This window comes from Mobula hypostoma, chromosome 7 (genome assembly GCF_963921235.1).
Source record: "Mobula hypostoma chromosome 7, sMobHyp1.1, whole genome shotgun sequence".
Lineage (NCBI taxonomy): Eukaryota > Metazoa > Chordata > Chondrichthyes > Myliobatiformes > Myliobatidae > Mobula > Mobula hypostoma.
The window spans coordinates 21,100,867-21,116,973 of record NC_086103.1 but is presented as its reverse complement, the minus strand read 5'-3'; the positions used below and the strand labels follow the sequence as shown (position 1 = coordinate 21,116,973).

General features: G+C 39.4%; 1 protein-coding gene across 1 annotated transcript in view; it reads left to right on the top strand.

Moving 5' to 3' along the window:
* kif3a (kinesin family member 3A) overlaps positions 1-16,107 on the top strand; it is a 49,086-nt gene that overhangs the window by 14,218 nt on the left and 18,761 nt on the right. Inside the window, exons 5-9 of the mRNA XM_063053127.1 lie at positions 96-201; positions 2,270-2,409; positions 3,590-3,787; positions 4,469-4,643; positions 4,720-4,821. Coding sequence (XP_062909197.1) covers positions 96-201; positions 2,270-2,409; positions 3,590-3,787; positions 4,469-4,643; positions 4,720-4,821 — 721 coding nt within the window. The remainder of the gene's footprint in view (positions 1-95; positions 202-2,269; positions 2,410-3,589; positions 3,788-4,468; positions 4,644-4,719; positions 4,822-16,107) is intronic.

Below are 16,107 nucleotides of genomic sequence, written 5' to 3'. Positions count from 1 at the left end.
TTTAAAATTACTCCAATTACTTTGGTTTTGTGAGTTATAGTGAAAATTCACGTTCTTTCTTCATTTCCATTTTTTGTTTCTCCTTCATTCTGTAGGTTAAGGAACGGCCTGATGTTGGAGTATATATTAAAGATCTCTCTGGCTATGTAGTTAACAATGCTGATGACATGGATCGTATTATGACTTTGGGAAATAAGAACCGTAAGTTTAAAAAAAAAATCTGGCATGAAATTTTTCTTTTTTGTATTTTGGTGGATAGGCAAAGTACGCTTCTTAATAAAGTTGCACAAAATTTTAATTGTTAACATTTTCTATCAGTTTAGTCAAATCCATCAAAGACTTCTGTTTGACTTAACTTCTTGAAAAGTGGTGGATTTTCTAATCTCCAATTTAAAACGATATGGTCATTCTCACTGATCTCTGAGCTGCCTCTGTTTAGACAGGATGATGGACACAAAAGCAATTTCTATCTTCATAGATTTGTACATTTATATTTATTAATTGAGAAGCAGCACGGTATAGATCCTTATGTTAACCTACTAACTGATATGTCTTGTGACTGTGGGGGGAAATCCATGGAAAGGATGTACTGACTCCTTACAGATGACTCTGACACCACAAGCTGTAGTAGTGTTGTGCTAACCAGTACATTACCTTGGTGCCTCATCTATCAACATCTATGGAAAAGAGTGCAGCTGACATTTTGGACTGAAGAAAAGAAGATGAGTCAGTCACCTTTTACCACTGACTCCTCATCTTTTTTTTCTCCAGTACTGCTGAAGGGTCTCGGCCCAAAATGTTGGCTGCACTCTTTTCCATAGATGCTGCCTGACCTACTGAGTTCCTCCAGCAATTTGTGTGTGTTATTTGGATCTCAGCATCTGCATATTTTCTCTTGTTTGTCCCATCTATCAAATTAGGTTAAGAATTAAATTCAGGATATGATCAAATCAAGCCAGGCAATGATTTTTTGATGAGTTTAATATAATTCAAACATGGCTCATTAACTCTTCAGTTACTTAGTTCTTAGTTATGCAACTTCTTAATTTACTTCTCTATCTTCCAAAACCTGATACCTTTATCAAGGTCTTTGTGTCTTCCACAATTATTGGTTTCCCGAGTTATTGGTGCTGGTTACCTTATGAAACACCTTTTTATATATTTCTTCACATAATTTCCAGACATTGTTCTTTATAGCCAGTTACCAGTGGTTGTGTAATTCAAAGAAAAAGACGAAAGATTGTGCTTTGGAAATTCATTCGTCTGTCATGCCATCTTGGACAATGTCTCCCATCCACTACATAATGTACTGGTTGGGCAGAGGAGTACATTCAGCCAGAGACTCATTCCACCGAGATGCAACACAGAGCGTAATAGGAGGTCATTCCTGCCTGTGGCCATCAAACTTTACAACTCCTCCCTTGGAGGGTCAGACACCCTGAGCCAATAGGCTGGTCCTGGACTTATTTCCTGGCATAATTTACATATCACTATTTAACTGTTTATGGTTTTATTACTATTTAATTATTTATGGTGCAACTGTAACGAAAGCCAATTTCCCCCGGGATCAATAAAGTATGACTATGACTATGACTCTCACAAACTGTCAGATCTCGTGTGTCCTTCACTATTCCTTTGTTTTGTGGTTCCCAGCATCACTCCCTCCTTTTCCCTCTCCAGCTGGCTGAATGGAATACTTGACATCTCTCTTCTGACTGCTGTACGATTTTAAGTTGTATAAATTATGTCCTTATGGAAATTAGTAATAGTGGAAGCTTATTTATTTTTCATGAATTTTGGGGCATGTTGGTTTTTCTTAATTTGTCAGAATGTTAGAAGTAGCAACATTATAAAAATACTAACTAGGCCTTTTTAAGTTTCTTTTATGTGGGAGCATTAAATGCTGTGGATGGATTGGAGTATTTTAGGTCTAAACTTTCTCTTATTACTGTATAGTGGTACCTATATAGTAATTTGCTATATTGAAGTAATACAGATATTGTTAAATATCTGTATTAGTTCTTAATTAAAACACAAGCTTCTATGCTGTCAAACCATGTGAAGTCTGCAAACAGAACCCAGGGTAAAAAAAAATGTCTTGTAACTGGTTGCTGAAGGTCCTTAGTTCCCAAGTCAGAGGAGGGAGAATTGCATCCTCTACTTTGTGAGATTGTTACTAGTAAAAATCATAGTGTACCTCAGTTGTGTTTTACCTTTCACTTATTTAGAAAGCAATGTGGTCATATAGTGATGTTTTTTTTCCTCCCAGGTTCTGTTGGTGCTACAAATATGAATGAGCACAGCTCACGTTCTCATGCTATTTTCACCATTACTATTGAGTGTAGTGAAAAAGGAATAGATGGAAATATTCACGTACGCATGGGCAAACTACACCTTGTGGATCTTGCTGTAAGATTTGCCAGCATATATTGGAGAATACTTATAAACTTAAAGTGCAAAGTTATGCATTTGCTGGATTTGTAGTTTACTAACTTTAAGATGTGACTTTGCATCATGAAATCTTGATGTTTCATTTTATCGTTAACTTGTGTTTTAATTGTGCCTGTTCTAATCATCTATTAATAACTGTTCTAATCAGCCATTATTAATAAGTGATATCCTTTTTGCCCTCCTATCTGCAGTTCTTTGTTCCCCCTGTAAAGTCCAGATTTAAACATTTCAGTGCATCATTTAATCATTGCTTCCATATTTACTTCATCTTCACTCTTGGACATTCTAGTGTTTTGCAGTCTGGTTGTTGACTCTGTTTCTCAAAGTTTTGTTTTGAAATGTGGTTTGTAACACGAACACTTCCCAAGCCATGTTCTGGAAAACTTACAAACATTTTTTTTCAATGTGCGTATTACGGCAGCTACTTACTTCCTCTGGGTTCTTTTTGATGATTAAAATGTAAAAAAATTATCATTATTTTGCATCTATTTCAATATATTTTTTTTCACTAGTTTCTGTTTCATTGTTCACAGCCTAATAGCATGTCAAGGGCATTTATAAATTAATCATCTTGAAACATTAACTCAGTTTTGACCTCCCCACATTCTCTCTGAACTGTTGAATATTTCCATCATTTTCTGTTTTTTTATTTCACATTTTCGGTATCTAATGTGCTCCGACAATTTAAAAATATTATAAGATTTACAACTTACTCTACTGGTATTGCTTATTTGCTTTCACGTCAGTCCATTGTTTGTTAAGCCTCTACTTCTGAATTTGAGCACGTAATCTAGGTTGTCCTCTGACCACGTGAAAGATTCTGGTTTGCTATTTAATTTAGGTAAACTCTGTGGAGACAGGAACAGTAACTATTTTGGATCAGTGATCTTTCATCAAAAGCTTGGAGGTGTTTCTTTTCCTGCATAAAGCTTTCTGTCTTGCTAAGTATTGCAGCATTTTCTGCTTTTGTTGTAACGTGTCTTTAAAACTGCTGATTAATGTTCTGTGCGTTTAGTTTTACTGCTCTTCACTTAGAAACATTTTAAAGCATATATCAGATACAACTTTTGTAATTGTGAAAGTTGATTTTTTTAATAAGTTTGAATGGTAAAGAAACAATGCCATTATTTGCTTACAGGGTTCAGAACGACAAGGAAAGACTGGGGCCACAGGGCAGCGATTAAAAGAAGCAACAAAGATTAACCTCTCACTATCCACCCTTGGTAATGTTATCTCAGCTCTTGTTGATGGTAAAAGTACACATGTGCCCTACCGTAATTCCAAGTTGACACGTTTACTTCAGGATTCATTAGGAGGAAATTCAAAGACTATGATGGTGAGACTATAATTTATTCCTATTAATATTTGTAATAGATAATTTTTTGGAATGATACTGTATTTCAACATTGTTAACATGATTAGACAATTGCATGATTAGACAATTGTATCTATATTTCAAGACCTACTTTGTAAAAATAGTCCAAAATCATTATTGCAATACTCTCATAAGTGGATCTCTTTCCATGGATAATAGGGGATAAACATGCTCTCTGCAGTTTTCTCAATGACAATATTGGACCTTTTCTGAAAGGATGATATGAAGATAGGTTCGTGCTAAGAATGCATTCACTTTTATCCCCATGATTTCTGTTGAAGAGGTACAGAATCCAATGTGGCTAGCTATAAAGTTTGTCTTAACTGATGAACTATTTTTCCGTCTACATCTTTTTGTAGACTTCTTTCTTGCTGAATTTTCCAAGAGTGAACGTTTACATAACTAATCTTGTTTAATATTGAGCTGTGGGTTCTTTTGAGAGATTGTTTTATTATTTAATAACAGACCACCTGCAGCTTGCTAAATGAGTTAACTTCGTTTCACAGCAGTGTTTACTTCACCTCATGGGGAGGATTCTAACTTCCCTCTGCTTGACACGTCTTCATACCAAAATTGCTAAAACTGATTACTCAATAACGAAGAGTTAAACTTATTTTATGATTACATTTTTTTTCAAAATAGTGTGCAAACATTGGACCAGCAGATTACAATTATGATGAAACTATCAGTACTTTACGATATGCAAACAGAGCAAAGAATATAAAGAATAAAGCCAGAATTAATGAAGACCCTAAAGATGCTCTATTGCGTCAGTTCCAGAAGGAAATTGAAGATCTCAGAAATAAACTGAAAGAAGGTATGGATCCGTGGAGGATATTTGAACTATAGGTGAAATAATATTTGATTTATTTAAACATTTTATTGATTTGTAGGTGAAGAAATCTCTGGTTCAGAAATAAGTGGTTCTGAAGATGAAGAAGAAGAAGAAGAAGGGGAAAATGGAGAGGGAGGAGAGAAAAAAAAGAAAAGAAAAGGTACTTAATTAACACAAACCAAGATTTTATTTGGCTCTGATCTACTTATGTTATGTTAATACCTCTAGCTTTGTCATCTTCTTCCCTAATTTTTAATTGTAATATTTGCGTTTCTACACAAGTTCACTTGAGTAAATATTTTTTTATTGACCAGAAGAAAACTGATGGGCCATTGATCTATTATCTGATTTGATTAGTTATTGTAAGAGGCCAATTATTAAACCAACAAATTATGCTTATTTTGTTTTAAAATATCAATATGCTTGGTAATCATAAGCATTGCTTCAGTTCTAAAATATACTGTTATTGTAACAGTATTTCAGATTAAATGTTAAGGTGCCATCTTTCCTCTCAGGTGGATGTAAAATACCCCATATTTGATAAAACAGCATATTGAATGGTGGGATGAGCTGGAGCTGCAGAGTAGCCTTGTCCTGCTTGTGTTCTTTTCTGAATTGTAGTCAACATTTTTTTTTCTTAGTTCCTCATTGAAGCCATTCTTGGTCATTAACCTTTCACTTTATGGACTTAAAACATTGCTATTATGTTATAACAAAAGAAGCAGGGTTAGTCCATGCAGCCTGGCAAGCTTGCTCCAGCATCCTACCACAAAGCTTGATTTGTTTGCTAGTCAAAAAAATCTATCCATCTTAGCCTTGAATGTACTTAATATTTTGGCTAACTCAGCTTTACAGGATAAAGAATTTCAAAGCTTTAAAACCTTAAAGAAAAAGATCTTCCGTTATCTCAGTACTTGATGATTGGTACCTTACTGTGAGACAGCACTGCCTTTTTCAAGACCTCTCCAGCAGGGGATACAGTAAATTTTAGTTAATTGGGGTACATTGTGACCAGTATATTTTGCCCCAATTAAGTGGCTGTCTCAATTAGCTGAGGTTTCATGGAAATAGTAAAAATGTATAAAAAAGACAAACTATCATTTAACTGAGCAACAAATTATGTATTTCAATGAAATACAGAACAAATTAGAACACTACCAATTCTATTACAGTGCTATAAAACTGCATTAGTTTTTTAATAGTTATCAGTGGAGGAACTCATCCAATGTATGCTGCCGTGTCCTTTTGTCTGACTATAATTGTACAAAATTAGCACAGACACCTAATGCAGATAATGGGCTGCCTTCATACAATTAATCTGGTGAGCTAGCTTCTTCCATCCACATGCTTCTTCCATTGCCAAAATTTGCACAGGAGTTCTAATTGTATATTTATGTCTGAGAGTGATTACAGGATAAATGTATACAACTGCAAGAAAAAGTTTGTGAACCTTTTGCAGTTACCTCGTTTTCTGCATTAATTACTCATAAAATGTGGTCTGACCTTCTGTTAAGTCACAATAATACCGTACCCTCCAAATATCCGGATCTGCCTCTCGGGTTTTTATTTGCACTACCTCACTTCCCATTTTTCTATTTTCTATTTATGATTTATAATTTAGATTTTAAATATTTACTATTTTTTACTATTTTTAATATTTAATATTTGTAATCCAGGGAGCGGGAAGCGCAGAATCAAATATCGCTGTGATGATTGTACGTTCTAGTATCAATTGTTTGGCAACAATAAAGTATAAGTATAATAGAGTAACACAAATTTGTGCAACGGCAAGGAGGAATTTTAGACCACTCCTACATACAAAACTGTTTCACTTCAGCACTCTTTCTGGGATACCTTACATGAACAGCCCTCTTAGGTCATGCCACAGCATCTCAATTGGGTTAAGGTCTAGACTATGACTTGGCCACTCCAAAACTCAAGTTTTCTTCTTTTTAAACCATCTGTTGTGGATTTACCCTTGTGTTTTGGATCATTATCTTATTGCATCATCCAACTTCCATTAAGACCATAACATACAGGAGCAGAATTAGGCCATTTGGCCCATTGAGTCATTCATCTTGGCTGATCCTCTCAACCCAGTCTCCTACCTTCTCCCTGTATCCCTGACCAATCAAGAATCTATCAAGCTCTGCCTTAAATATACATAAACACTTGGCCTTCACTGCTGCCTGTGGCAAAGAACTCTACAGACACACCACTCCCTGGCTGAAGAAATTCCTCCTAATCTACATTCTAAAAGGATGACACTCTATTCTGAGGCTATTTTCTCTGCTCGTAGACTCTCCCACCATACCAGACCTCCTCTCCATATCCAGTCTATCAAGGCCTTTCACCATTCGATAGGTTTCAATGGGGTCACCCCTCATTCTTCTGAATTCTAGTGAATACAGACCCCGAGCCATCAAATGCTCTTCATATGACAAACCATTCAATCCAGCAATCATTTTCGTGAACCTTCTTTGAACCCTCTCCAGTTTCGGCACATACTTTCTTAGATAAGGAGGCAAAACTGCTCACAATTCTCCAAGTGAGGCCTCACCAGTGCTTTATAAAGTCTCAACATTATATCCTTGCTTTTTATTCTAGTCCTCTTAAAATGAATGTTGACATTGCATTTGCCTTCCTCACCACAGACTCAACTTGCAAATTAATCTTTAATGAACCCTGCACAAGGACTCCCAATTCCCTTTTTTTTTGTTGTATTTTCTACCATTTAGAAAATAGTTAACCCTTTCATTTCTTCTACTAAAGTGTATGACCATACACTTCCTGACACCTCCATCTGCCGTTTCTTTCCCCATTTTTCTAATCTGCCCAGGTCCTTCTGTAGCCTCTCTACTTCCTCAAAACTCGTGAAGGGATTTTCAATTTGCGAATGATTGTGGAACGAGGTCTAGATTTAAAAAAAAGACATTTACATGTCCTTCCTGGATTATGAAAAAGCTTTTGACCGAGTCAATGCTAGTCAATTGCCTGAACTCATTGGGGCTGGATGGGAAAGATGTTCGACTGATTGCGAGTCTGTACTGTCATCAGAAAGCAGTAATAAGAACTAATGGAGAGAATTCACCGGAAGTTGAGATCCAAAAAGGGGTTTGCCAGGGCTACATTATCTCCCCTTTATTACTTAACATTTACTCAGAGATAATAATCTTCAGGGTGTTGAACGATGAAGCTGATGTCCAAATTGGTGGAGTGATGGTGAACAACTTGAGGAATGCAGATGATTCAGTGTTGTTTGCCGAGACTGAGGACGAGTTACTCAGAATAGTAGATAAGATAAATGCTGAAGGAGAACGATTTGGAATGAAAATAAATGCTGCAAAGACGAAGATGATGGTAGTATCACAGAAGAAAGAAGTCCCCAAGATCAGTGTCAAAATTAATGGCGCAGGCATAGAGCAAGTCAAGAAGTTTGTGTACTTGGGACAAATGGTCACAGAGGACGGGAAATGTGATACAGAAATTAGATGAAGAATTGACATTGCAAGATCAACGTTCTGGAGCCTGAGTGACGTGCTGTGTGGCAAGAGGTTGGACTTTGGGCTGCGTTGTAGAATTTGGAAATGCTACGTTTGGAGCCGTCTGTTGTATGGAGTCAAATCGTGGACCTTATGCAAGGAAGCGCAACGATGACTGGAGGCGTTTGAAATGTGGTGTTTAAGGAGAATGCAGAAAATTAGATGGGTGATGAAGGTCAGTAATATGGAAGTGTTGAAGAGAGTGAGGAGAGAAAAGGAGTTGCTGAAGAATGTGCAGAAAAGGAAGCTGGAATATGCTGGGCATTTGTTAAGAGGTGGTGGACTGCAGAAATTGTTATTGGTAGAAGGAAAGAGGGAAAGAGGAAGGCAGCAAACCACTTGGTACGATAATGTGAGGCAATGGACTGGGTTGAGTTATGCTGAGGCCAGAAAAAGAGTGCAAGATCGAAGAAGATGGGAGGTGCATAGCCGCCTACCCTGGATTTGGGACGGCATACACTGACTGACACTGTATGCAATTAACTGATTGAACTTTATAAATCTTAATCTGAATAGAGGGTTAGTAAAGAAAATAAAAAGAAAAAGGGCCCATTTTATGAGAAAAGTCAAAAGTGCACATTGGAGCTCACAAATACGGCCATTCGTCAACCATCGACCTCCGAGCATCGTTGACCTTCGGACCCTCACTCCTGGTCCGCTCCATCTGGTGGTCTTCCAGCTCTCTCCACATACGTCTTCCTTCTCCTCTCGCCAACCAAAGACTGTGAAAATCTCTCTTCCAGACTCTCAAGAAAGAACAACAGCATTCCAAACCCCATTATCTCTAGTCGTAACCCAAACATTACTGCTACAGAGAAACCGATACATTATCAGTGAAACATTACAGCATGTTACATCTCTATAATTCCTTTTACTCCACTGTAATACTGATACATCTGATTTTAGCTTTTCCTTCTCAAATTTGCGGGAGGAGAAGATAGCAGCACGTGCGCAGCCCTCCGGTGAAAATGATATCGTATCCGTTAAATAGGGGCCATGGACAATTCTGATTTGACGGAGACAGACGTGAAAGCACAGTGGAACATCTGGAGAAATTTCTGAAACGCAGGTTCGCTGCTGTTGTTACTGCCCGATCGAGAATCTTCTGGGGGGAAGGTCTCAAAATCCCCGGCTTTGCCTGCTGTTGGCGACCGAGACTGAGGTCGAATTGTTCGGATAGAGATGGTGCTCGGTACTTGGTGTCGGAGAGCTGATTGGAGGCTCGAAGTTTTCGGACGACTCAGAGTCGGACTGTGGTCGGGCATGGCAGGGAGAGTTTTTCTTCCTTCTCCCGTCAGGGTGAGATGTGGGACATTTGAGAGACTTTGAACTTTTTACTTTGCTCATGGACTGTTCTTCATCAAGTTATGGTGTTGTTGCACTGTTGTAACTATATGTTATAATTATGTGGTTTTGTTAGTTTTTTCAGTCTTGGTCTGTCCTGTGTTTTGTGACATCACACTGGAGGAAATATTGTATCATTTCTTAATGCATGCATTGCTAAATGACAATAAAAGAGGACTGCGTGTCTTCATAATCTAAAAAAAATCTAAATTTCGGGGTGAATTTGATCACATTACATAGAAACATAGAAAACCTACAGTACAATACAGGCCTTTCGGCCCACAATGCTGTGCCGATCATGTACTTAATTTAGAAATTACCTAGGGTTACCCATAGCCCTCTATTTTTCTAAGCTCCATGTACCTGTCCAGGAATCTCTTAAAAGACCCTATTGTATCTGCCTCCACCACTGTTGCGACACACTCACCACTCTTTGTGTTTAAAAAAACAACAAATAAACAAAACAACTTAACCCTGACATCTCCTCGGCACTTACTTCCAAAATACCTTAAAACTGTGACCTCTTATGTTAGCCATTTCAGCCCTGGGAAAAGGCCTCCGGCTATCCACATGATCAATGTCATTCATCATCTTGCACACCTCTATCAGGTCACCTCTTATCCTCCACCGCACCAAGGAGAAAAGGCCGAGTTCACTCAACCTATTCTCATAAGGCATGCTCCCCAATCCAGGCAACTCTCTCATAAATCTCCTCTGCACCCTTTCTATAATTTACATATCCTTCTTGTAGTGACGTGACCAGAACTGAGTGCAGTACTCCTGGGGTCTGACTAGGGTCCTGTATAGCTGCAACATTACCCCTCGGCTCCTAAACCCAATCCCATGATTGATGAAGGCCATATAATAGGAAAGAAAAGGAATAATTCCTCTCAGTTAATTCACGCCTCAGTATTTCAACTATCCCTGCTAATCATCCAACTGTACCAATGTCTTTTAATCCATTTCCACACCTAATAACCCTATTTCTAAAATGAAATCAGTTTGCATCCTTTTGTGACATAAGAGAAACAAGCGAAATAGCGAAAGTCTGCTGCTCGTTCATAAGTGCATGAGATATCTTAAGAACACAAACCTGGGTGTTAATACTGTACCCGAAAGACGTTATCTCTATCTGTAACATGGCCTATAGTACAATACCACAGTCTCAGACTAAAATTTAGTGCCCAGATCTTTCAGACTGGTGTGTGAAGATGCAATCTGCTCTTGAAGTGAGTAAGTCACCAACTGAACTACAGAAGTTATTTAACTATTTTACCTGCTGATGATTTTTTTTTTCCCTTGAAAATTTCTGTGTTTTCTAGGTTCTACTGGTCTGATTAGCTTTAATAATACCGTTTCTGGTTAACTCAACCTTTTTTTTTTCTAATCTCATAAGGCATGCTCCCTAATCTGGGCAACATCCTTGTTAATCTCCTCTGCACCTTTTCTATGGTTTCCACGTCCTTCCTGCAGTGAGGTGACCAGAATTGAACACAGTACTCCAAGTGGGGTCTGACCAAGGTCCTATGTAACTGTAACGTTATCTCTCAGCCCTTAAACTCAAACCCACGATTGATGAAGGCCAATGCACTGTATGCCTTCTTAACCACAGAGTCAACCTACGCAGCAGCTTTGGGTATCCTATGCACTCGGATCCCAAGATCCCTCTGATCTTCCACACTGCCAAGAGTCTGACCATTAATACTGTATTCTGCCATCATATTTGATCTACCAAAATGAACCACCTCACACTTATCTGGGTCGAATTCCATCTGCCACTTCTCAGCCCAGTTTTGTATACTATCGATGTCCCGCCGTAACCTCTGACAGCCCACCACACTTTCTACAACACCTCCAAGCTTTGTGTCATCAGCAGATTTACTAACCCATCCCTCCACTTCCTCATCCAGGTCATTTATAAAAAATCACAAAGACTAGGGGTCCCAGAACAGATCCCTGAGGCACACCACTGGTCACCGACCTCCATGCAGTATATGACCCATCTACAACCACTCTTTGCCTTCTGTGGGCAAGCCAGTTCTGGATCAACAAAGCAATGTCCCCTTGGATCCCAGGTCTCCTTATCTTCTCAATAAGCCTTGCATGGGGTACCTTGTCAAATGCCTTGCTGAAATCCATATACACTACATCTACTGCTCTACCTTCATCAATATGTTTAGTCACATCTTCAAAAAATTTAATCAGGCTCTTAAGGCATGACCTGCCTTTGACAAAGCCATGCTGACTATTCCTAATCATGCCTCTCCAAATGTTCATAAATCCTGCCTTTCAGGATCTTCTCCATCAACTTACCAACCACTGAAGTAAATCTCACTGGTCTATAATTTCCTGGGCTATCTTTACTCTTCTTCTTGAATAAGGGAACAACATCTGCAACCCTCCAATCCTCCAGAACCTCTCCCGTCCCCATTGATGATGCGAAGATCATTGCCAGAGGCTCAGCAAACTCCTCCCTCACCTCCCACAGTAGCCTTGGGTACATCTGATCTGGTCCTGGAGGCTTACCCAACTTAATGCTTTCCAAAAGTTCCAGCACATCTCTTTATTGCCAAGATCCTTTTCTGTCTTGAATACTGAAGCAAAGTATTCATTAAGTATTTCTGCTATCTCCTCTGGTTCCATACACACATTTCCACTGTCACACTTGATTGGTCCTATTCTGTCACATCTTATCCTCTTGCTCTTCACATACTTGAAGAATGCCTTGGGGTTTTCCTTAATCCTGCTCGCCAAGGGCTTCTCATAGCCCCTTCTGGCTCTCCTCATTTCATTCTTAAGCTCCTTCCTGCCTGCCTTATAATCTTCTAGATCTCTATCATTGTCTAGTTTTTTGAACCTTTCGTAAGCTTTACTTTTCTTCTTGACTAGATTTTCAACAGCCTTTGTACACCATGGTTCCTGTACCCTACCATCCTTTCCCTATCTCATTGGAATGTACTTATGCAAATATCCCCTGAACATTTGCCGCATTTCTTCTGTACATTTCCCTGAGAACATCTGTTCCCAATTTATGCTTCCAAGTTCTTGGCTGATAGCTTCATACCTTACTTCAATTAAACACTTTCTTTACTTGTCATTATCTTCACTTCCCCTAAGGGTTCTTTCACCATAAGCTCTCTAATCAATTCTGGTTTATTGCAGAGCACCCAATCCAAAATAGCTGATCCCCCTCATGGACTCAACCACGATCTGCTCTCAAAAGCCATCTTGTAGGCAAACTGGAAGATTCCTCTCCTGGTATCCAGCACCAACCTGATTTTCCTAATCTATCTGCATATTGAAGTCCCTCATGCCTATTGTAACATTGCTCTTTTGGCATGCATTTTCTATCTCCCATTGTAATTTGTAGGCTCCATCCTTACTACTGTTTGTGGTATATAACCCCCATCAGTGTCTTTGGACCCTTGCAGTCCCTTCGCACTATCCACAATGATTCAACACCTTCTGACTCTGTCACCTTTTTCTAATGATTTTATTTAACTCTTTACCAACAGAGCAAAGCTGCCCCCTCTGCCTTCCTTCAGGTGACAGGCTGCTACGCTGACAGTCTCTTGCGAAATGTTTTAATGCAATTTTGAATTAATTGTCCCCTGAACGATTGCAAGCTCTCCAGGCTCTGAGGCAGTAAAGCAGCCCAATCCATGATGCTCCTCTACCATGCTTCACAGTTGGAATAAGGTTTTGGTGCGCAATGCCCGTTTTCCTCCAAACATAGCAGTGTGTGTTTCTACCAGAAAGTTCAACTTTCGTATCGTCTGTCCACAGAACATTATCCTAGAAGCCTTGTGGAACATCCAGGTAGTCTTTTGCAAACTTGGAGAGCAGTGGTTCCCTCCATGGTGTCCTTCCATGAATAATATTCTTGTTTAGACCATAAGACAAAGGAGCAGAAGTCAGCCCATCGAGTTTGCTCCACCATTTTATCATGAGCTGATCCATTCTCCCATTTAGTCCCACTCCCCCGCCTTCTCACCATAACCTTTGATACCCTGGCTACTCAGATACCTATCAATCTCTGCCTTAAATACACCCAATGACTTGGCCTCCACTGCTGCCCGTAGCAACAAATTCCATAGATTCACCACCCTCTGGCTAAAAAATTTCTTCGCATCTCTGTTCTGAATGAGCGCCCTTCAATCCTTAAGTCATGCCCTCTTGTACTAGACTCCCCCATCATGGGAAACAACTTTGCCACATCCACTCTGTCCATGCCTTTCAACATTCGAAATGTTACTATGAGGTCCCCCCTCATTCTTCTAAACTCCAAGGAATACAGTCCAAGAGCTTACAAACGTTCCTCATATGTTAACCCTCTCATTCCCGGAATCATTCTATTGAATCTTCTCTGTACCCTCTCCAATGTCAACACATCCTTTCTTAAATAAGGAGACCAAAACTTGCCACAGTACTCCAAGTGAGGTCTCATCAGCGCCTTATAGAGCCTCAACATCACATCCCTGCTCTTATACTCTATTCCTCTAGAAATGAGTGCCAACATTGCATTCGCCTTCTTCACCAACGACTCAACCTGGAGGTTAACCTTAAGGGTATCCTGTACGAGGACTCCCAAGTCCCGTTGCATCTCAGAACTTTGAAGTCTTTCCCCATTTAAATAATAGTCTGCCCGTTTATTTCTTCTGCCAAAGTGCATAACCATACACTTTCCAACATTGTATTTCATTTGCCACTTCTCAGCCCATTCTTCCAATCTATCCAAGTCTCTCTGCAGACTCTCCGTTTCCTCAGCACTACCGGCCCCTCCACCTATCTTCGTATCATCAGCAAACTTAGCCACAAAGTCATCTATTCCATAATCCAAATCGTTGATGTACAATGTAAAAAGAAGCGGCCCCAACACTGATCCCTGTGGAATACTGCTGGTAACCGGCAGCCATCCAGAGTAGGATCCCTTTATTCCCACTCTCTGTTTCCTATACTCGTTCAGTTCCTCCACCATCTCCTTATCTCCCATTACAATTTCTCCAGCATCATTTTCTATCGGTCCTACATCTACTCTCACCTGTCTTTTACTCTTTATATACTTGAAAAAGCTTTCAGTATCCTCTTTGATATTATTAGCTAGCTTCCTTTCATAGTTCATCTTTTCCCTCTTAATGACCTTCTTAGTTTCCTTTTGTAAGCTTTTAAAAACTTCTCAACCCTCTGTCTTCCCACTAATGTTTGCTTCCTTGTACGTCCTCTCCTTTGCTTTAACTTTGGCTTTGACTTCTCTTGTCAGCCACGGTTGCATCCTTTTTCCATTCGAAAATTTCTTCTTTTTTGGAATATACCTGTCTTGCACCTTCCTCACTTCTCGCATAAACTCCAGCCACTGCTGCTCTGCTGTCCTTCCCACCAGTGTCCCTTTCCAGTCAACTTTGGCCAGTTCCTCTCTCATGCCGCTGTAATTTCCTTTACTCCACTGAAATACCGACACATTGGATTTTGACTTCTCTTTTTCAAATTTCACAGTGAACTCAATCATGCTATGATCACTGCCTCCTAAGGGTTCCTTCACCTCAATCTCTCTGATCACCTCCGGTTCATTACACAATACCCAATCCAGTATAGCCGATCCCCTAGTGGGCTCAACAACAAGCTGTTCTAAAAAGCCATCTCGTAGACATTCTACAAATTCTCTCTCTTGAGATCCAGTGCTGACCTGATTTTCCCAATCCACTCGTATGTTAAAACCCCTCACAATTATCATAACACTGCCCTTCTGACAAGCCTTTTCTATTTCCTGTTGTAATTTGTAGTCCACAGCACTGCAGCTGTTCAGAGGCCTATAAATAACTGCCATCAGGGTCCTTTTACCCCTGTGATTTCTTAGCTCAACCCATAAAGATTCTGCACCTTCCGATCCTATGTCACCTCTTTCTAATGATTTGATATCATTTCTTACCAATAAAGCCACGCCACCCCCTCTGCCTACCTTCCTATCTTTCGGATACACCGTGTATCCTTGGATGTTCAGCTGTTTTATGTTTTTCTTATAGTGGACACATGAACAGAGACTTTAGTAAGTTCAAGAGATTTCTGCAGGTCTTTTGCTGTTACCCTTGTGTTCATTTTCACCTTCTTCAACATTGCATGTTGTGCTCTTGGTGTGATCTTTGCAGTCACCCACTCCTAGGGAGAGTAGCATCAGTACTGAATATCCTCTATTTGTAGACAATTTCTCTTACAGTGGACGAATGAATGCTCAGGTCTTTAGAAATACTTACTGTAGCTTTTTCCAGCTTCATGCATCTCTACAATTTTAAGGTCCTCTGAAAGTTGTTTTGATCGAGGCATGGTGCACATAAATGGATCTTTCTTGAGAAGAGCAGCCCTGTCAGTAACCTGACTTTGTGTGTCTTTTTTAAAGGGCAAAGCACCTCCTCAACCCACACCTCAGTCTCATCTCATTGATTGACTCCAAGTAGCTTTTGTAGAAGGCATTACCCCAGAGGTTTACATACTTTTTTGAACCTAGACTATGATTGAATGGTGTACTCAATATTGATGAGAAGAAGTACAATTGTGTGTTATTAGTT